The sequence below is a fragment of the Anolis sagrei genome, chromosome 2 (genome assembly GCF_037176765.1).
Source record: "Anolis sagrei isolate rAnoSag1 chromosome 2, rAnoSag1.mat, whole genome shotgun sequence".
In the NCBI taxonomy this organism is placed as follows: Eukaryota; Metazoa; Chordata; class Lepidosauria; order Squamata; family Dactyloidae; genus Anolis; species Anolis sagrei.
This window is the reverse complement of record NC_090022.1, coordinates 239,883,574-239,907,553: the sequence shown is the minus strand read 5'-3', so window position 1 is coordinate 239,907,553 and position 23,980 is coordinate 239,883,574. Positions and strand designations below refer to the sequence as shown.

General features: G+C 37.6%; 1 protein-coding gene across 1 annotated transcript in view; it reads left to right on the top strand.

The window, feature by feature from the left end:
- Nucleotides 1-23,980, top strand: part of SNX24 (sorting nexin 24) — a 78,091-nt gene that overhangs the window by 24,390 nt on the left and 29,721 nt on the right. The window contains exons 2-3 of the mRNA XM_060761963.2: nucleotides 20,101-20,184; nucleotides 22,848-22,952. Coding sequence (XP_060617946.1) covers nucleotides 20,101-20,184; nucleotides 22,848-22,952 — 189 coding nt within the window. The remainder of the gene's footprint in view (nucleotides 1-20,100; nucleotides 20,185-22,847; nucleotides 22,953-23,980) is intronic.

The following is a 23,980-nucleotide window of genomic DNA, read 5'->3' as shown; positions in this document are numbered from 1 at the left end:
CTCAAAACAAAATGAATATTTATTATGGTCAAAGATCAGCATAAGGAGAGAGGATTACAGTCTCATAGAAGCATTGTACACTGAAATCTAAAAGGCTAGAAAACAGAGGTATGTTGAAGACTACACTCAAAAGTTTAACTAACAAAATTCACCAGTTCCATTATACCTTGGTGACACCTGTAGAGGAATGTATTGTGAAATGCAAGTAGGAAATACTTGCATGCTAAGTATTAGGAATTAATTTATAGAACCAGTGAATGCTCGTCAATACTAACTAATGTGGGGGAAAAGAAACAAAGGTAAGCACTAAAAGTGAAATACCTAGCAGTGTATGATGATATGTTGTAAACACCTTCCTTTCCCTTGTATACAAGACATGATACCAGTAACAGTCCAATTATATTTTTGTATTGTTTTCATAAAAAGTGTGGAGAAGTTTATGTATCCGGAAGTTGCTTCTTTTTTCCTCTTTGGTATTGACTCATGTAGATTCCTGCAAGCTTTGCCTTTTAAATACTTCCCCCTTGGGCCCTTCCACGCAGCCATATAACCCAGAATATCAAGGCAGAAAATCCCACAATATCTACTTTGAATTGGATTATCTGAGTCCACACTGCCATATATTCCAGTTCAAAGCAGATAATGTGGGATTTTATACAGTTGTGTGGAAGGGGCCCTTGCCACCTCCTTGCACTGTTTAATATGAAAAATACTGTACTGGTTTTCAAATCCAAAAGTTAACTCCTGGCAATCCCCCCACTCCCAGTTCCTGCAATCCTTACATGGTTTTGGGTCAGAAAATTGCCTTCCTCTTTCACCTCCTGTACTTGCCAACCCATTTTAATACAGTATCGAAAGTCCTATTCTGAAAGTAGAATTTTCCATGTTGTTCTGTCTTCAAATTATTTCCAATAAATGGCATCCCTAAAAAAAACTTTTCACCGAATTTTCTGGGGCTGAGAATGTGTGACTTGCCTAAGGCGGCTCTAGAATATAAAAACCCGTTAGCTATCTTTTATGTTATGGAAAGTGATTCATAACATAAAATAACATCAGAGCTTTTGAAACATTTCATGTTGGTGACACACTTTTTACGCATGCATCTTTTTGCAACACAGTAATTCAATTTTATAGTAATAACAACAACAACTTTGTTTTTGTGCCCCACCTCCATCTCCCTGAAGGGACTCGGGGCGGCTTACATGGGGACAAGCCTGATCAACATGGTTAAAATATAGCATATTAAAATATCTAAATAACAACATAAAACAGAAAAAAGCAACATCATTATAACAAAATATAGAAAACAAAACACTGAACCATAATGATAATAATCAATTTCTGAGTATGGGTGGACAGACTGGTGTAAACAATCATGAGAATAGGGCTGATTGATAAAGTGGGTCATATGGCAGTAATAGAGATAGAGGGCAGAGTAATATAAAGCATTATAACTTTGGATACAGAACAATAGTAAAGTGCAAGGGCAAGATTTTGCGTCCTAGTTGGGGTGAAGCTATCTGAGGGGATTGTCCAGTCAAAAACCCAGCAGAACATCCACATCTAGCTCTGTGGGGAAAATGGATAGGGTGGGTGCTAGTCTAATCTCCCTGGGAAGGCCCTCTCTCTCATCCCCACCAACCATGCCTGTGAAGGGAGTGGGAGTGAGATAAGGGCCTCCCCAGAAATCTTAGAGATCGTGTTGGTTTATAGGTGAAGATGCGGTCATGAAGATAGGCAGGTCCTGAACCATTTATTAGCAAACCTTTTATTAGCAAACCAAAGGTTTGTTAGCAAAAAAAAAAATTATTAGCAAACCAGAGGTTGATCAACCATGTATAAGAGATACAGCCACGTATATAGATTGTAATAATGACATGTTTGGGGGACACAGCATAACTCATGAAAATCTTACATTTATCCTTTTCAAAATGTATGATTTACTGCTTATTTGATATAAATTCATTATGTTTGTGTGACACACCAACACATTGACATGTTGTGACACACAGTTTGGAAAGCTCTGCCCTACACTGCAATAGCTACAATTAAAAAAGGATATAGAGTGGAGGAATAAGCAAGTTTCAGTTTCCATCAGGTTTTATCAGAAATCTTTGAATGCACATTTCCCAAGCAGAAAATCTTTTCCTTCCTCTTTTCCTGCCCCCTCATCTCAGCACCCTCTCATACAATCTCCAAATCTCATCCATATGGTCTGCCTTTGCCTGTGAGCAGAAGCAGGGGAGCATTGACTGTACTGGTAATTCGTAGTCGCCAAGGAAAGTAACTGTTGCAGGAAATAATTCACGAATACAGACAACCTTCTTGAGTCAATTCTGTCTTTTTTCTGCTATCACACTTCAGAATCTAATGTAATTCTAATAAAATTCCTAAAACATTTCAGAGGTTTATAATACAGATGGATTTACATTGACTGCTATACTTCCTCCATCATTAAAGTTCAAATCCCATGCTTCAAATGACTCATAGCTTCTTTTTCATATTGTCATTGCACATTTTCCCTGTTCTTATTTTTAAAAACAGATAAATGGTTTTTATTGAAACCTGTGGGATAGATGGTTGGAAAATTATCTAGAGGCAGCCTGAGGTATGGAAATTCTCAGTAGATGGAGTCTGGCAAAGTTATAAGCAATTGAAAATAACAAGAAATAACAGCTCTTAATAATAGTTGCTGTATCTTGAGATATAATGGATAGATAAGAATTGGCCAGTGTCAACATTTTAATGGCAACCATTTTAAGCAGCTTTAAGCATATGTTTACACAATCTTGTTTTACAATACACAGGCCTGGAAGGAATTGCAGAAAAGAAAAACAGAAAATGTGTTTTAGTTCTTGAAACTTGCATTAAACAAGCCAAAGAGTGGAAACTTCTAGACAGTGGAAGAAAATATAAGTGTCCTGAGATGGTTGTAAAAATGCAAATATGGAAATCTAAAATAATGAATTGCTGTTCAATCAGGGAGATAGATCTTCCAATGTAATTTCTGATGCTGCACTTGATTTTGGCAAACATTTCAAACAAATTCTTCCCAAATGGATAGAGATTGTTACTATTTATTTTGTACACCATACATTCTCTGAATGTCAGTTGACTTATTTATTTATTTAGTATATTTGTATATCACCCCTCTCAGCCTTCCGGCGACTCAAGGCAGTTTACAAGGCAAAATTCAATGCCACCAAGAACACAATTACAATATAAAACATCAACATCAATAAAATCATAACACTATAATAAAACATAATTCAATAAATACTCATTAAAACAATGTCCAGTTCCGTCATGTAGTTGTCCGGTCTTATGGCCATTACTCAGTATTCACAAATGCCTGCTCAAATAGCCATGTCTTAAGATTCTTCCGAAATGCTAGGAGTGAAGAAACCGATCTGATCTCCCTAGGAAGGGCGTTCCATAGCCAAGGGGCCACCACTGAGAAGGCCCTGTCTCTTGTCCCCGTCAGCTGTGCTTGTGATAATAGCGGGACCGAGAGCAGGGCATCTCCAGATGATCTTAAAGTCCTCAAAGGTTCATAAGCTAGCTTCTCTAACTTGGAAACCTATTTGTGACATCACACGTACATTTGTATTACACTTGCCTTTCTCCTTTCTGGGTTCTGTGGAGTACCTTCCTTCTTCCCCAGTGTCCAAAGTCACCGTGAATTATTGGACAGCCTTTGAATCCCCCTTCCCAACCCACCATTCCATGCCGTTTAGGAGCAAGCAGATTCAGAGAAGTATCTGATTGTGGTCTCCACAAAGTTCTTATTTTCTGCTGTTTAGAAATAATGTCAGTGGAGGGCAAGATTTGGACGTCTTTACCAGGCTGATAAAGCTTTGAATAAGAAACAGACTTGGCTACATCTACACTGACCATTTAATGGAGTCCAAAGCTAGCTTCAAACTGTGGTGGCCAGGCAATAAACACCCACAAAAGCTTATGAAAGAAAGTCCTTAATGTGAATCAGTGGTTTCTATAATCACCATCGGGACCTCAACTGGTTCCAGGATTTCCTATGTAATCATCTGAATATGCCTTACATCAGAAAAACCTATGAAATGTATGGGGTTACCATACATTGACAGACAACTTGAAGGTGCACCCATGCTCACATGCACACACAGAGAGAGGTATATAGCCAGCTGTTTTTCTTCAATTCTGCACTTTCCACAATGAATAAAACAGCTGTGCAGGTATTGGGGCTTCAGAGAATATATGATAAATCAGGGGATACGTAGCTCAGTTTAGATTAGGTCTGCATGCAAAGTACTATGCTTCACTGAGCCATACAAACTTGCAGCTTATGTGTGAAGTTATACCTTGGGCTCTTATATGTTAAGTGCCTTCAATTTGTTTCCAACTTTTGGTGGCCCTAAGGTCAACCCACCACAGAGTTTTCTGGTTCAGAGAGTATGTGATTCACCCAACATTACCCAGAGAGTTGCCACAGGTAGGCAGGGATTCAAACATTGGTAACCCAGTGCTCATATCACTACATCATGTATACCTGTCAATTATTTATACAGCTATCAGTGAATCAGATCAGTACTGTAGATGGCAGAAAGGGTGTAAGGCATTGGTTCTCAACCTATGGGTCCCCAGATGTTTAGGCCTTCAACTCCCAGAAATCCTTACAGCTGGTAAACTGGCTAGGATTTCTGGGATTTGTAGGCCAAAACATCTGGGGATCCACAGGTTGGGAACCACTAGTACAGTATTTCTCAACTTGGGGTCGGGATCCCTAGAGGGGTGTCAGAGGGGTCACCAAAGACTATCAGATACCATAGTATTATCTGTTGGTCATGAGAGTTCTGTGTGCCAAGTTTGATTCAATTCCATCGTTGGTGGAGTTCAGAATGCTCTTTGATTGTAGGTGAACTATAAATCCCAGCAACTACAACTCCCAAATGACAAAATCAATCCCCACCAACCCCACAAGTATTCAAATTTGGGCGTATCAGGTATTTGTGCCAAATTTGGTCCAGTGAATGAAAATACATCCTGCATATCAGATATTTACATGACGATTCATAACAGTAGCAAAGCTACAACTATGAAGTAACAACAAAAATAATTTTATGGTTGGGGGTCACCACAACATGAAGAACTGGTTGCGGCATTAGGAAGGTTGAGAACCACTCCACTAATGTAAGAAGAGAGAGCAAAGAATCTTCCGTATCTGGAATTTCTGTGGTTGAAGAAGAACCTTCACTACTATTGAAAATTACCCCCCCCCCCTTTTGACATTTGTATAGGTCTAGAACTGCTTTTAGGTTTATAGAACTAAATCAATTTAATCACAATTCAACAAGTTTTTCAATGAATAGTAAGGGCACCCATGTTAATGTATTTGAACTGACAGACTAGGATAGGGATCCATGCCCTATTTCCAACTGCCAGTAAGGACTGGCAATTGGAGATAGGGCATGAATCCTAGAATTATCTTAGAAAACACAGGTGGCACAAAAACACCATCACTAACATTTTCAGCCCTTAGACACATTTCAATTCAACAAACAAAAAGCAAGAAATTATTGGCCAGCTTCATATATAAAACTTTGCAACCTTGACAGTCAGATGATGTGATATGTGTTTTAACAATATTGTAACCTGCCTCGAGCCATGAGGAGAGCTGGGTAAGAATTGTTGTTGTTGTTGTTGTTACTGTTGTTGTAATATAAAATGTTGAAGGCACTCATTGCCAGAACATGAATTACCAGTAGTTGTATTTGCTTCAGAAAATAATGTTGCTAAAACGTTATTAAGTTAAAATCAAAGTCTGAAAAATGATAATACTTTTTCAGTAGTCTCACAACATTCTAAAGTAGCCATCCACAACTTAATATTGAGGCCCTACTCTAGATGGTAATACTACTACTACTGCTAATAATGATGATGATACTTCATTTATATACCGCCCTATCTTCCCGAGAGGACTCAGAGCGTTTTCCAACATAGAGCAAAACATTCAATTGCTCTACACAAAAACCATACAAAAATGAAACATTAACAGAATCCTATTAAAACAATCACAACATTAAAAAGCTAGTTTCAGTTTTAGTCCATCAGTCGGGATTCAAAATACCAATGGCCAGAATTACAAAGTGGGCCTAGTCACCTATGAAAGGGCTGGGCAAGGGCTAGTGCAACAAAGTAGCATAGGGTCAGGGAAGTAGATAAAATGCAGAGCAGGGTCCTAGTTGATGGTCAGGAATGGGCCTGGGGCTAATCATTTTCAAAGGTCTACTGGAACCACCAAGTTTTCAGGTCCTAGCGGAAGGAGGATAATGTTGGGACTTGTCTTATCTCTTTGGGGAGGGTGTTCGAAGTTGGGGGTCATCACCAAGAAGGCCCTCTCCTTCGTCCCCACCAACCGTGCTTGTGACAGTGGTGGGAGCAAGAAGAGGGCGTCCCCAGAGGATTTTAGAGATGGCATCATTTTCCAGCTGAGAGCCCCTGACAAACTTCATAGTTCTGATAATTAAAACAGCCATTTAAACATATTTACTAAAAAAGTTTTTAAAGAATGTAAACCTGACTGGTCATGCCCCACAAAATTGTAACTCGTGTTCAAAAAACTAAAAAGGTCAGCTCAATTAGGCCTTGGCAAGGCAGAGATGGCCGTGTCTGTCTGGTATATTCATCCTGGCAAGTTGGCATGTGGTTTGCAAGCATTTATGAGCAAATATGGTTAGTAGCAAACTGATAGCAGCACAAATAGATTACCCTCATCACTACATAGACAAAGCAGTCATGAAATCTGTGAAATCTTTTAAGTGCTAGTGGCATGATATAATGAAGTTGTATTCCATTAAGCAGTTGTATACAGGGGAACAAAATGTCATCACCTGAGTGTAGCTGCAATTCAGTAATACAACCTCATCTGTTCCATCAACTAGTTTTGCTCTGATCAATAAGCAGTTTTCTGTGGCCTTTCACTACTGTCAGGTATCATTGAGTGATGTAAATACACATCAGAAACTAGAAACTTGACAGCTCACCCAGGCTAAGGAGGAAAGGAAGGAGGGGGAGAGGCCAGTGGAATTGACAGAGATGACAGCTGACATCTGCTGTGTATAAATTATTTGGTATTGTTACACACAAAACTTATTTCCTCCTGCCTATGAACAGCATTCCACAAAATTGCCAGGAGCCAAACATTGGGTATTTTCTTTTCAGAGTACAGAACTTTATTTGTTTATTTCTTCATTGATTGTTAAAATATGCTTTTTAAAATAGGTACTTTTTAAAAATGTCCAAGAATGTGATAGTAAATTTGTGCCTGAAATTGTCTTGGGAAAAAAAACAGCAAGGGAGATATTTTTACTAAGGAGGAGCTAATGTAAAAATGGTTTGGTTTAATTCACAGGCTGACCCAGAATTTGAACCAAAACCACATAAAAATTCTTGAATTGCAACCCCATTGAGAATGGTTGTGCAATCTTTTATCTTTAAATGGGTGCTGTTTGCTTTGTGGTTTCATTTTGCGAGTCCAGTTAGATCAAACATTGTGCACCAGTAGTATATGTTTCATCATAGTATGAAAAAGAGACACAAAGCGCTCTGAATTATAGTTTTGTAGTTCAGTTTCCACAAAATGCCATGGTATATTATGCTTCTCATAAGTTCTAATGTATAATTTTTACTTGCAAAGTGATCCTATGAATGTCTGCTCAAAAGTAAAACCATTGAATTCAGTGATGCGTACTCCAAAATAACAAGATACAGGATACAGTTTTAATTTCGTTTGTTTGACCTTTTTTGTCTTTCTACACAGATTCCTCCTAGTCTGCTTTTTCAGCACTGACCATAACTGTGTGTCACTAATACTACCCATGGTTAGCTTTAAACCAGAAATTTCATTTGATACTACAGAATGGTTATCACTGAAAATAAATAGAAAGAAGTCATGTCCGTGAACTCCCAGTAAATCATGGTTCATAGAATGGGAAATATTCCATTTGCCTTAAGCCTTGATTCAAAAGTGTATGCATATATATGTAAAACAAGATATACATTAAATTTGAAGACCGTCTGATGCTTATTGTTGTTTTGCCATTTTGTACTGTTCTTTTGGTTTTTTAAAAAAATATAAGACCTACATCTGGGGAAGCGGAATGCTATTTGCTTGCTGTATTTAGAAAAGTAAGATGAATACTTAAAGTATTTTCTGCGCAGTTAGCCATATGGATCAATACACTGTGCCCGCAGGCCATTCTGTCATGCTTTTACAAAGCAATGCAGAATTTTTCTATTAAATAATTAACCTTGTTATAAAATGAATGAGTGGAGTTTTTAAACATTTTAAATAATATTTTACATCCAGTTCATGTCATGTATCTCCCAAGTGGAAAAAAATGGTAGAGGAACTGGAAATCTGTGCTTGCTTCTTTTCCTATGCTGAGGGTAAGCTGAGAGTAGTGTAGGTAACCTGAGAGCCTGAAAAGGAACATGGCTAGGACCCAAATAGACCACAGAAGAGGCAACTCTGATTAGGAAAATCTTAGAAGGGGGCACAACTGTTTCTTGCCTGCATATTTCTGAAGAAAGGAGACCTGAAGTGGGACTTCCAAAGAAGAACAATATTTTTGGATAGACTGCTGTATACAGTTGTTCAGATCTCCTGGTCCAAGACTATCTGGGGCTTTAAAGGCAAAATGAAAAACACAAAGTATTGATCCTAGAAATAAACTGACAACAAGTAGATCTGTTCTGATTAATAGTATGGCAACTGTATTTAGACTGTCAAGTTGAAGTTTCTGGACAGTCTTCAAAGATGGCCGCCTTTAGTCCTCTTTGGGGCAGAGAAAGGTGAGGGTATAAATAAGGTAAATAAATAAATGGCTCCATTTAAAGCACATGGCAGAAGCTTACAATGGAGGTCACTATTAGAACTTGAAAGACTGAAACCAGGGGGGCATTTACATTGGAGTGCTGTTGTTCAATTGCTAGTGTAGCAAAGCATAGGAGCATCTGGCTGAGAATAGTAAATGCTTCTACCTAAGATGCTAATCCCAATTTCCCATAGGATGGGACCACGGCAGTTAAAGTGAGATATTGTAATAGGCCTAGAATTAAGCAATGTGAATAGTCCTCAGACCTGATTTGAGGAAGGCAGGCAGGAAGACAACCAAGAGCAAAAACTGATGCCAAGTGCCCACATCTGACCAATCGGAACCATCGACAATAGAAGTGAAACCATCTCTAGAACATGTGTACTAGATCATTGGAATCTCCAGCCAACAATAGTTGTATTTTGCCTGCAATTCAAAGATATATACATGTTACTCTGGATCAATATTGAAAAGAAGACATTGGTAACTTAAGTTTTCATAGCCTGCTTTATCAAATACATGTATCAACAACAACTTTTTTTTTTATTTATATAGAGTATTTTGCCTTGATTTAGTTTTAGGTTGTTTGCTTTTTTTTTCCAAGTTGACACTAGAAACCAACTTAGAATTTACACAAATTCATTGAGATTGGCTGGCATTTCTCCATCCGTTGCGGCTCCTCCTTTGCCTTCGCCATACAGGGAAGTGGATATGCAAAGCTAAGTTCTAATGTCAGCTGGTTCTTGGAAATGAATTGATGATCTGTTTCAGTCTTGCCATTCCTCCCCCCCCCCCCCCAGAATATTGCAGGGGAGGAGAAAAGTGCATTCACCTAACAGATCAAGGATCTGAGAGATCTGAGATGATCTTTGTTTTCTTCCCTTTGTGGAGAATAATAATGTTTTAATGTATTTTAATTCAGTGTTTTATCTCTTGCATAATATTGTTATATTGTATTTTATATGTTGTCAGCATTGAACTGCTACCATTGTAAGCTGCCTTGAGTCCCCCTTTGGGGGTTGAGAAGGATGGGATAGAATTTGGAAATCAATAAATAAACTGTGAAAAATACCCAGTTGGCCCAGTGGACTCTTGACCATTGATACCTGAGTAACTACAGAAAACAGAGGAAGTTTATGGAAGTTTACTGACCATATAATGCAGTTCCAACTGCATTGCAAGGTGGTATAGATGTTGCCCAGCTAGACATGTCCCAGGAACAAAGTTTTCTGGGCCAAAATCTGAGACCAGCAGAGTTCCCAGGTTGATATCACACAGAGGTGGGTGCCGTTCATACTATACGGAATAATCCCCTGTGATGTCATTAAATTCTTTTACATGTGCATTCTTAATGCACATTTACTTTTTAAAATGCATGGAAGCTGTAATCCAATGAAAGGAGTTTTTTCAGGCTCAGATCAGAACAGAACAAATCAAATATTTTTCCAGTTATTTCATAATACCTTTCCAAGCAGTGCATTTAATAGTGCATGGAGTCAAACTAAAAGGAAGGAAGGAAGGAAGGAAGGACCTTTCCCAACTAAATGGAAATTGCCCAAATTAATTAGCCAAAATTCCTTCCATTTCTTCCATTACAGTCCAGGTTGGATGATGACAATGACAATGATCCAACAGGTCAGTCCCATCTATGCATGTGTATTCAGATGGAGACACTGTTGTGTTAAATGGAATTTACAGTTTTAACATGTTGATAATCTATCAAATCACATCTCATCTTTCATGCTTTTATTGGGGTGGGACAAATGAAAAAGATGCAAAGTGAGGAAAAGAAAAGAAAAATAATAGTTGCAATTAAAAGGCATGATGCAGGAGAAGGAGAACAAGGATGAGAAAGAGAAAGAAAGAGATAGGAAAAAAGGGAACAGATAAATGTAGCCAGAAGAAGGAAGAATTAAAAAACATAACAGATTGTTACTTTCTAACAGATTGTTGTAAGATACATTAAAGCTGAATCTGACATACAGTAACCCTTTCCTAGGGGTTCCTTTGGGAAATTCATTCAGTGAAATGTATTGTCAATGTCAATGGCTTTCATGGCCGGAATCACTGGGTTGTTGTAGTCTTTTGGGCTGCATGGCCATGTTCTAGAAGCATTCTCTCCTGACATTTCACCTGCATCTATGGCAGGCATCCTCAGAGGATATCTGCCATAGATGCAGGCGAGACGTCAGGGGAGAATGCTTCTAGAAAATGAACATTTAGCATGAAAAACTGACAACAACCCATTCAGTGGAGGTTTGTCATTGCCTTCCTTTGAGACTTAGTGAGTGTGACTTCTTACCCAAGGTCATACAGTGAATTTCCATGACTGTGCAGGTATTTGAACTCTCATCTCTCATGGTCCTACTCTAGTGCTCAAAGCACTTCACGATGCTAGCACTTCCCAACAAGAAGTTTGTCGAAATATGATTGATAAGCAGCATCCAGGAGAATGTGGATTGCTGTAGATGATAGGAAACTACATGAAACCCAGGCCTAAAGAGGCTCTTTCAATTTCAATCTTCTGTCCATTCTCAGACGTGTCCTCAGAAGTATATATATCATCTTTACCATCCCCACATTATTGCTGTTATTATTATTATTATAGTTATATTTAATGTAACAATTCCTGGCACTTCCACTTTCTGCTGCTTATTAAGACTTCAGAGATACAAACCAGTAGCTCAGTAATTGCTTTCTTGAATCTGCCTTTAATAATTACATTTAGTAAAGCTGTATTGAAAATTAGAAAGGCAGAGACTAATGGAAAACTAGATTTTTCACTGAATTAGAAAGCAAGACAATCCATATATTGACAACATTTCAAGTTGAAACAGATCAGGAAAACTGTTTTGGACTGTCTGTGCAAAGAGCCAAACACAGGCCTGATGTGCAGTGGCATCCACATTTTATCCCGACAGAGAAACTATAAGAGATTTCATGTAAATAGCTGTCTTGAGAGGATAATACAAGTCCACCTAATTTGAGTGGGGGGGGGGGGGGGTTGCTTTGAGGTTTCCCTTTGGTGTGCAGCAAAACCAGAAACTAAACTACTCTGTTAATGGAGTAAAAACAAATTTAGATTAGAATAGAAAAAATGTTTCAAGGAAAAATGTACAAAATATCAATACTGCAGACAAGTTTATTTAAATGCTTGGCTTATAGCACATGCAGTTTAACTTTTAAAATACTTGTCTCCATGGGGCTTTCAATTTATACCAACTGGCTGTACTTCGTTGTGACTTGGTGCTAACAATACCTAGAAATCTAGTAGGATTAATCACAGAATTAAAAGTAACTCATTGAATGTTGGCTGCAATCCTATGTCCATTTAGTTGAGAGTAAGCTCCGTTGAGCTCTGTAAGAGTCACTGTTAATTAGAGAGGATCTAGAATCCCTTTAAAAGTTTTTATCTATGCAACTGTTATAACTGAATGGACAACGTGTTTCAAAAAGATAGATCCAATCTGATATCGCTATTATCTCTGTAACCATGAACCTCCCATGAATAAAACTCTTACCACTTGAAAGGTAGATTAGTGGTTCCCAACCTTTTTTTGACCAGGGACCACTCTCCAACATTAGTACCAAAGGGGTTATAAATCAGTTTTTGGTCAACTTTAGATTTGGTTTGGTTAGTTAGGGTGCTGATTCCGAAACTTACATTGGATAGACCACATCAGCTCTAGTTTCTGGTACAGAACCTATGCCATTCAGTAGTCACCATTTGCTTGCCCACAGAAAACCATATTTAATAATCCTCAGCATTATAAGAGGGTTTCGTGAGACCAGTCACTCTCATTACAACAATGTAGTAACAGTGAGGCTGCGGACCATATTTTAGTTATTGCGGACCACAGGTTGGGAACCACTGAACTAGATTCTTCAGCCAGCACATAAACAGCCCTTACTTATTTAAAACTTTTGTATACCGTTCTTCTCTAACCTCCGTGGAGGGACTCAGGATGGTTAGTCTTAATAATTCTCAAAATTATTAAGCCTTAGTCTCCAAATTCCGGCTGAGATCTTTTGGCACGGCACCCAGTGTGCCGATTACCACTGGGACCACCTGTGCTGGTTTATGCCTGAGCCTTTACAGTTCAATTTTGAGGTCCTGATAATGGCTGAGTTTTTCCTGTTGTTTTTCCTCAATGTGACTGTCACCTGGTATGGCGACATCAATAATCCAAACTTTTTTCTTTTCCACAATTGTGATGTCTGGCGTATTGTGTTCCAAAACTTTGTCAGTCTGGATTTGAAAGTCCCACAGTATTTTTGTGTGTTCATTTTCTACTACCTTTGCAAGTTTATGATCCTGCCAGTTCTTTACTACTGGCAGGTGGTACTTGTAACATAAGTTCAAATGAATCATTTGGGCCACAGAGTTGTGCCTCTGTTTGTAGTCTATTTGTGCGATTTTCTTGCAGCAGCTGAGAATATGATCCATGGTTTCATCAGCTTTCTTGCACAGTCTGCATTTTGGGTCATCCGCTGATTTTTCAATCCTGGCCTTAATTGCATTTGTACTGATGGCTTGCTCCTGGGCTGCAAGAATCAGGCCTTCTGTCTCCTTCTTCAGGGTTCCATTCATGAACCTTAACCAGGTCTTCTCTTTATCAACTTTTTCTTCAATTTTGTCAAGGAACTGCCCATGCAATGCTTTGTTGTTCCAGCTGTCAGCTCTGGTTTGCAGTGCTGTTTTCTTGTACTGGTTCTTTGTCTGCTGTACTTTGAGAAGTTTCCAGTTATTGACTTCAATTAAAGCAGGTTCTTGGCTTTCCTTGACATATTCTGCCAGGGCGGGTTTTTCTTCTTTGACTGCTTGTTTTACTTATAAGACTCCTCTGCCACCAGACTTTCTAGGCAGATAGAGCCAGTCAACATCACTGTGAGGATATAGTGAATTATGAATGGTCATGAGTTTTTCTGTCCAAATTGTCCAATTCTGCCTGCGTCCGGTTTATGATGCCAGCAGTATACCTTATAACAGGTATGGCCCAGGTACTTTGGCCACATCATGAGGAGACAGCAAAGCCTAGAGAAGACAATTATGCTGGGGAAAGTAGAAGGAAAAAGGAAGAGGGGCCAACCAAGGGCAAGATGGATGGATGGCATCCTTGAAGTGACTGGACTGACCTTGAAGGAGCTGGGGGTGGTGACGGCCGACAGGGAGCTCTGGCGTGGGCTGGTCCATGAGGTCACGAAGAGTCGGAGACAACTGAACGAATGAACAACAACAACATGGCCCAGGTGTTTATGGCCTTGATGGTATTGCCTCCACTGAGCTTGCTTTTGAGAATTTTTCTGACCCTTTGAATGTATTCTTTGCTGACCACAGTTTTCACATATTCATGTTTGATGTTGTCCAGCTGTATTATTATTATTATTATTATTATTATTATTATTATTATTATTCTTACCTGCCTCTCCTCATGGCTCAAGGTGGGCTACAGCAGAACTCATTCTACATACAATATTTTGTCCTTTGCATCAGAAACTAGAAGTGACAGCCTTAGCAGTATAGAAAATAGTCCATGACCTACAAAGATTTAACATCTGACCAGCCCTTTGGGGTGGTACTTTTTTTTCTGATATCAGCTGATTCACCTCCATAGTGACATATGGTGCTTAATAGGGAAAGCTAGGGTTGTTCTACACTGACATTTTATCCCTGAGCTAGACTGTCAAACTCTGGATCAGCCCTGGGTTTGTCCTTGATGACCAGCTCCCAGGTCACTGCAGAGGCCTACCATTTTTAATCAAGGCACTTTATTCTAACATTAAGGCTAGAATAATCATTGGTAATTCTAGCCCATTAACTGACCCCATTCATACTAATAAAGGAGTAGAACAAGAGTGCCTACTTGCACCAACACTCTAACACTCTTTAATCTATATCTGAATGACATAATACCTGCACTCTCAGGAGCAGAATTTTTTCCACCCACAGTAGTACCCAGGAAATTTTCTGTTCTGTGATATATCGAATGACATGGTTTCAGTCTCACTCACTCCAATTGGTCTGAGATGACTGCTCTCTAAACTTGGTACATATTGTTCTAAAGAAAAGCTGAATATTAACTATAATAAAGCAAAGGTAGTGATGTTTAGAAGAGACTCTCTCAACATAGATGGTCTGTCAGGGGTCACCAAACTGAACAATGTCAGGAATCTACCTTGGAATCCATTTTACAGAAAAATTATCCTGGAAATGCCATATAGAACACACTAGAGCAGTGGCTTTGAAATCTATTGGAGTGGTCATACTCCTTCCTCTTCACATTTGTGCTTGCTGGAAAGGAAGCAGAAGAGGTAGAAGACAGTTCAGCAGAATGTTTAAAGCTATAGGCAAGTCTCATTAACTGAGACCAACCAAAAAGAAAAGTGGGCTAAAACAATGTTTTGTGTTATGTTTTTAAACACGCGTTCAGCCTAATAAAGTCCACATGCTGATCCTGTGGACCCTAATTGCCAGCATACCTGAAGAGAGCAAAAACACTGTCACTCACATTATTACGGTCTTGTACCTTAACCTCAGAATTGTTTTTAAATTGTGTGGGTTCATCAGAATATCAGAAAAAAACTTGATTAATTTTGCATGTTACCAAGTATATATCTGCAAAACAATGAAAGCACAAAATACATAATAACTACACTAGCAGTGTTATCTAAAGCAGACGGTTTAGCTACCATGAAACCAATGGCAAAATAATAAATAACATATTACAAAAGTAAATAGGTGAAATGAATAATAAATAAATACATATATTTGCTTTAGCAAGCATCACATAAAAAGTATTTCTGTGTTTTACTATTCTTTTCCTTGCCTATGTCCTTTTTATGGTCTGTATGTGAGGGTATGTTTGCATCTCCCCCCCCCCTTCTCTCTCTATATATATCAAAGACACGTTATTATATATTTCCTGGATGTATATATGACCTGGATTTTAGTGAATTGTAGAAGGGCCCTTAAAAAGAATATTATAGAGATGTAAAAGAAATAAATGGAGGCAACCAGAATGACAAAAGGACTGGAACAACTTGCCAAAAGACATTAATGGGTCTCAGCAGATGATATAATCATTCTGCATTTTAGTATTAAGTGGGGAGGAGAGTTGAGTGACCTGCTGTAGTTCCACATGTGGACCTATTGCAATGCTATCTGTGCCGTGCAAGACCTTGGCTATAGTTTTGTGTTACATTTTAATCAGATCATTCTCTTGTGGTTAGAAAGTCCAAAACTGAAATGCAAACAGAATAACAATATGGTTATAATTCTAGAGGTTGGGGAGGGTACATTTTAACTGCAGGATTGAGAGATAAATTGTTTTCCCCAATTTATGATTGTCTTTCTTTTTTATTATAGCTGGGTAATCAGATGATGACTTACTTGTCTGTATTACAAAATTCATTTTAAGCAGAGACAGCTGTTATGCAGATTGATCCAAAAAGCCATGAAAGACTTTGTTATGGCTTCCTAAAAAGAGTTCTAAAACAGGACTTGGATTTAATAGGCCCCAGTTCTTCCTTTCCAACCTTTTGATAATTATGAGATAAAATGTCATCTTTTTGGCATGAAAGTCAAAAGAGAAAAATATGAATTTCTTTGACTTGGTTCAAACCAAAAGTCATTCATTCTTTTTTGTTTTTCATAAAGTAAAATCCAACTGATGTTTTAAAGAGCTAATTATTGTCCCTATTTAAGTCTTGGCTCCATGTAGAAAAAGACTGTTTAAGGAATGAGTGTACATCATTGCGCTAATTAAGAGAAATCAGGTTTATCTGAATGCTGAATAGTTTTTGATCCAAGCTTTTCTATCTGATACATTTAGCAGTTGTACTGTTAAAAGAAGCTCATAGGGCAACATATGTTATTTATTATTTGTGTAATGGGCCAAAGCAGATAATAGATTGAATGTGTATATTCAAGAGACTTATTTATAGTTTCAAGTTGCAGCCATATTGTGGGTTGTCCAGAACTGGGGCCATGATTTGTAGGAAGAGTTGTTTTTCAAGTATTCCCTCTGTGCAAAGGAAACAAACATCCTGTGGGTGACATCCTGCTATGCCCACTGCAGCTACTGGCTGTGGTGGCATGTCATCCCAAACAAATTAAATCTAAGTTTGAACTGTAATTCATTATGAATTCATTATAGGAAAAGTGATACAGAGAGATTGGGGAAACAAACTGATATATAATCTTGACTGAACTAGTGATAGACCTGATTTAAATTTAGACCAGGGAACAATGTATTTTCTCATGTACTTGAGCATCTCCATTAACAAATCCCTTAATGCATTTTGAAAGAACTTTCACATGGTCTCTGGGAAGTTCAAAATGATATTTATTATTATTTTCTTTATCTATGTAAGGCTCACTTGACCCTGTTGTTCCATTTCACGCCCACATGTTGTTAGTTTCAAAATTTTAAAAATGCTGAAACAAATGGAACTGCTTTCTTTGTGTGTGTGTGTGTGTGTGCGCGCGCACGCGTGTGTGTGTGTGTCTGTGTGTATTGTGGGAATCTGTCCTTATTCCTTCTGTATTATTTGTGCCCTGGGACCAAATTATCTATTGAAGAAATAACAACCACATCTACCCCCATAAACTGAGATATGGTTAAGTGCTTTGATTATCTGCATGTAATAATGATGTATGACATCAGCTGAACTCTATGCTGGACTTCCATTTGTAATTGAATTCAAAACAAAGATTGTGACAATTAATGGAAACCAAGATAGTTCTTGGTCCACATCTGCTATAAGACAATCACTTTTCGGCTTGAGTGTCAGCACAAAGGTGAAAGAACAAACTATGATTGCTGGCATCATTGGCTGAAGTTACAAGAGACTGAACACAACTCCTTTCTTCACTTACTTGTTTTAAATGTTTCAACTCTCCCTGTCCATTTACCATAATATGGTTTAAAGAAATTACCAAGAAGCAGCCAGATTTTTTAAAAATGAACAAAAATGAGACAATACTATCTGAAAGGCATGAATATTTATTTATTTATTTGTTGTATTTATATACTGCCCTTCTCAGCCCTCAGACAACTCAGGGTGGTTTACAGAAGCAACAGTGCAATGCCCCAAAACACCATAAAAGTATTGAAAAACATTAACATATAATATAAAACCATACAAAATCAATAAAAACATAAATCATTTGTGACTCCTAATTAAAAACGTCGTCCAATCTCATCATAGTCTCCATATTCCTATGTCTGTTACACTGCATTTTCAAACACTTGCTCAAACAGCCAAGTCTTAACTTTTTTTTTTTGGAACGTTAAGAGGGAGGGGGCCGATCTAATGTCCCTAGGCAGGGCGTTCCATAGCCGAGGGGCCACCACTGAGAAGGCCCTGTCTCTCATCCTTGACAAACATATTTAGTATTTATAAACTAATGTTGTCAACTAGTTTATAAGATCAAGCCATGGGGAGAGACAGGTAAGAAATAATAATAATAATAATAATAATTATTATTATTATTATTATTATTATTATTATTATTATTAAATTGGACCAAACACTCTAACATTTCAGATTATGGTGCCAATATCACCTAATCTTTGATTCCTGCTGCCTAGCCTCTGAAAACCATCTTGTCAAGTGGGCAGGTTCACATAAGAGTAAGTCCAATTATTCTCAAAGTGTATAGCACTTAATAGGTGAAAGCCATCCCTTAACAGAATAGCACACTGAAATGGGAGATTTGCTCATGCTAACTAGTAATCTAGTTCCTATATTTTATACCAGTTGAATTTTCAGAGTACTCTTCAGAAGCAGTTCCAGGTATAATAGAAACCAGATGTGAAGGTTATTGGGACAGAGGTAATATGTCCAAGTTTAGATGCTGTTTCTAATCAGAAGTGGCATACAAGTGCCATCTGGGCATCCAGAAAAAGATCTGTATTATCAATTGAGCTAAATAGTTATCCCACCCTGCTGTGTAATTCTATCCAGACATTTTCTGACCAGCCTCCTAGGTTAGGAAAATTTCTTACAAAATAGAACATCTTTGTCATACTTGAGCTTCACTTTGATCCATTATTCAAAGATCTGTTAAGTACCTCACCACCTCATCTGGTTTCAGTATTGCTAGGTCTCATGAACCTGCTTAGATTCTTCATCTGAAGTTCTTGGAGGACCTCACTCAGTGAATTCATGTGGATATGAAACAATTCAAGAGCTGAAGAGATCCAGCAGAATTCCATAGTAAACAGAAAAACTTACACTTCTTCATAAGTGAATTACACAATCCATTTCTTTGGAAGTGAACAAAAGTACTGCAAGTGTACATTCTTCAAGATTCTTTGAAGAAACCATTTCACTGCTTCTCATCATAATGATAATTATTTGGCTAGGAACATTAGCAGTATAAATGCTATGTTTTGGCCCCAAAATTAAGTCTTTGCTGTTTCTAATTTCTCTTGTCTCTTTCTAGATCAAGCCTGGTTACTTCCTAATGTACTTTTAACTCAAAAGCAGGAATGTTTGGTTGTAATGAGTGGAAAGTCTTTGTTAGTATAGTTTTCTAGTTACTGATGTTGGTACAGAATTACTGGGTTGTGTTTTCATGAGCATTTTGAAGTATTTCTTGTCACCTGCCCTGAGATCTGACCCAGTGACCTGAAAATCAAGAAAATGTCATACCAGTGGCTACTAATTAGTGGATCTAGAGAGCTTCTCTAGCTGCCCTTTCAACCTTCTACAAGCAGCAGCAAAAGCTGTCATACACATCATGCAAAGAAAATGAGCCTGCACCACATTTTTAATGGTGTAAACAGTAGAGCAGATCCAGCTGAGACTAGAGATGAATATGTAGGTTAGGTGGAAATTAACCTGCAACATAGTCTTTGCATTTATATCTTATGTGTTCTACAAATGCACTCCTTCTGTCACTGAACTGTACACATGTAAGGTTATTAATATACTGTAGTGCTTAGTTGCAAAAGACACTGAGATTATTAATTCGTCTTCTGTTTGTACAATAAACATCTATTACTGTACTGTTTATCATATTACATTCTAGAAATTATGATGATAACATAAAAGTAGCCTTTTAAGCCCTACAAATCTTAAACCTTTGACATATTTATCATAAATCAGCTTTACACCAAGGTGTCTTTTCAATGTTCTCTGTAAGGGGTATCTTATGTAATTAAAGGAAAGAAATATATTGAAGGAAAACATTTAAGTAAGTGAAAGTAATATGTTTAAATTCTTTTTTTTTTTACAGGTCTTTAAGATAGAGGTACTAACCAATGGAAGAAAACACTTTGTGGAAAAGAGGTATAGTGAGTTCCATGCTCTCCACAAAAAGGTAAACACGGTGTATATGTTGTTAAACTATGCTATCTCTACCTTGCTTTCACTTATTCTGATATGATGACTCTCCTTGGGTCCTGAATCTTCTGTTTTGTTAAATTAGAGAGACGTTTCATGTTTGATATTGCCAAGATTCAGAAAATATATTTCATGCAGCTCCTCTTTGACTAGGCATGAAGAATTTTTTTTAAAAAGGCATTGTTGACCCAATTTAAAAGTGATGAATCCTTAGGTCAACAGAGAGTGTATTAGAGTCAAAAGTGGACGGAAGCAATCTTTCCCTACTATCCCTTTCCTTCTCTTCTTGACCAACCAACAGGAAATTGAACAGAGAATAGACAGACCATTGGTAAGCATCAGCCAATGCTGCCAATCATGACTTTTTTTTCTGTAGAAAAGTGGGAGGATCGTCCTCAAAGTTATTCCCTGGATCTTTAAGAAAGTGTCCAACACCAAGTCACCATGGAGAGAAAAGTCCATGTTACCTTTCCAAAAATACACAGAGCACCTTCAGACCCAATATCTAGAAATATTTTGGGGGCAGAGCAGGAATAGCCATTGCTAGCAGCTTCTGCCCAACTACCAGAGGCAGTAGGTCATAGACTGGCTCTGGAAGAGCCTCTGTCCTTCTCAAAGACACAATTTTGGAAAGTGGTTTATTGCTATATGGTCTCTGCAATGCACTGAATTGTACCCCAAATATATCCAGACTCAGAAATACTAAACCCAATGATTAAATATCAGGAATTTTCTTTGGGGGAGGGGATGTTTTTTTTTTCATTATTAAAAGATGTTGCTCCACTCAACTACTCAACTATATGTCAGTTTTTAATAGATCCAGGTTTGAATGATTTTGTCTAAAGTTGGAACATTGCTTAAGGTATCTGCCAGCTTGTTAAAACAGCCTTTCTCAAACAATGGAGCTGCCTTTGTTGGATGTGACCAGAGACTTTTGTTGACACAGCTTTCGATAGGGTGATACCTCCTCAGGCTCAGAAATGAAATGTAAATTCCTCAGCCCCTGTGGGCATGCATGTCAAAGTCAATGTTGAGTTTCTGTCCTTGTGATTTCTCTCCCCCACCACTTCACATTTATTTAGAGGTGATATAGAGCTTAAAGAATGCCCATGTCACCTTGTATCAAATGTTAGGAAAGCCACTCTGGTGTTATCTGTTCTTTCTCTCTCCCTTGAATACTGCAAGACTTTCTTTGATTTGGGTTCTTGTAAATTCATTGTGTAGGCAGCCTGTTTTACATGCAAAGTGGTTTACAAATGTTTATCTGGTTCAGTCTTATAACAATCCCAAATGGTTGATGGTTGTTCTTGTTATTAGAAATGAGAGGGCTGAGAGGATAAAAGGACAATTTACTGAAAGGCGCATACTGTGTTTGTAACTGCAGGCTTTCCAAGTCTATTTCCATAGTTCAGAGATCTTTCCATTCATCCAAAATATTTCTCTCCTATTTTTCCATCATAAAATGCTAAGATTGGGTCACATCATATTAAAAACATCCATAAATACACATAATATACACAGGTCAATGTGAGTATTGTACTTTAATTGCTATTTTAAAAAGGAACCATCCCTTTCTCTGAACAGAATGGCTAAAGAAAAGAACTTGGTCCAGCCTGAGAGAACCTAAAAGAAACACTGACTTCATCTACTCTCTCCATCATGGTGCCATTTCTAAACTTTTTAAATTCTTAGGCAGGAAAATTGTGACACCAAGCAGAGGTGTTTGGCTCCCTGAGGCAGCATTGGTGTGTTTTCCTCTCCACAGATTGACTCTGGACTTATCCACAGGCCATATCAAAAGTTGTCATTTTGGTCCCCAAACTTGCTCTCAACTTCTACATTGAGTCAACTATGTGATATATGCAGTAATTTAGAGATGACAGTTCAAGGAATAAGACTTTGCCTGTAGTTGATGAGATTACACTCCCCTGAAATCTCAGGCCATAGCTTGGGTGTCCCCCTGGACACTTCTCTGACTCTAAATGCCAAAAACGTGTGCTTCAGCTGCATCAGATTTGGATACAATTAGTCATGCCTTCATTGCATCTCATTTGAACTACTGTAACACATTTTAACTTTGGGTTCAGTTTTGAACCTTTGTTTCTCCCAGTTCTATGTTGCACAGCTTGTTTGTTGGTTTCTAAGTGCTTCATTCTGTAAAGAGCCCACAGCTGATTGCATTTGAAGCATATGGTCCAATTTTTAAGGCCTGTTTCTAAAGATAATATGCAGGAGTATAAGCTCATATCCATGTTAAATTAAACCCTTTGGATGTTATTAATTCTGTAATAAAATATAATAATAATAAAACTTTATTTCTAGACCACCTTCTCTCCCAAAAGGGACCCAGGGTGGTTTACATACAGAGATGGACAAACATTCAGTGTCTTACAAACAACATCAGAAGTGATACAAAATAATGCAAAATAACAATAGTAAACTGTGGTAATCGGTGAGTGGCAATAGGAGCAGGACTGTGAGATCTGTAATTGAATAGGGCCAAAAGATGAAAAAGTATTTTGATAAAAAGTTGCAGTTTACCATATAAACATATATACATTCATTCTCCTATTTTCACAACTTCTATTTGATTTTTTTTATTTCAACGTCTTATAACTTTTTTTATGGTTTCATTTGCAGCTTAAGAAATTCATAAGAACCCCAGAAATCCCTTCAAAGCATGTGAGGAACTGGGTGCCCAAAGTCCTGGAACAACGTCGCCAAGGCTTGGAAGTTTATTTACAGGTGAGCTCCATTTAAGAATACATAGAAATGACTTTCCTTTCCAAGAACTGTCTTAGTAACCTATGATAGAACATCATTTCCTTTGGATTATCTTTGAAAAATTGTTATTGTGGTCACATGTCCATGCAATTTTGGAAAAAAAATTATTTGTTTCATTTTTCTTTTGCCAAGTTATACTACCTTATATGCTACCTTTTTAGTAAAGTATTAGACTTGACACTGGCTATAATGTCACTGATACATTTTAATCAAGCTTGGAAATGCCTTGCAGTGTCCATTGCAACAGTTTTTAAAGAAAAAAACCAGCTTGTTTTTAGAACAGAAGGTTTTAAAGGAAAATCTTTCTGAGAACACTGTCTTGTTTGAAAATGTACAATTTTTAACTGCTTTTTATAATTGTTAAGTTTTAAATTGTTTTAGTGTTTATAATAGTTTAATTCTATTGTTATGTTGATAATTTCAACTTTCTGTATGTTTTAAATTATATTGTAATCATTTAAATTTGTAATCACCTAGAGTCCCAGTACTGGGGATGAAAAAGGTATAAAGTTGGTGATAGTAACATTGATCTAAACATGGGCACTGAAAACCATTATGAATTTATTCTATTCCTTGTTTGTCATAATTTCTACAAGTCAATTACTCTTAGAAGTTATTTTATTTGCCTTTACTATGGCCTTATCCTGTCATATCTATCTATCTGCTCTCGGTCCCACCTTCAAGCGTGTTTGATGGGGACGAGAGACAGAACCTTCTCAGTGTTGGCCCCTCGGCTATGGTATTCCCTCCCCAGTGACATCAGGCAGCCCTCATCTATTCTAATTTTTAGGGAAAAAAGTTAAAGACATAGCTTCGCACACAAGCATTCAAAGAATAAGTGACTACAGGCTTCGACATGGTTAGAGTATGGATTATCAACAAGGATCTTGGACAAATGGAACTATGCAGTTTATATGTTTTAATCTGTTTACTGTTTATTATTATTATTATTATTATTATTATTATTATTATTATTATTATTATTATTG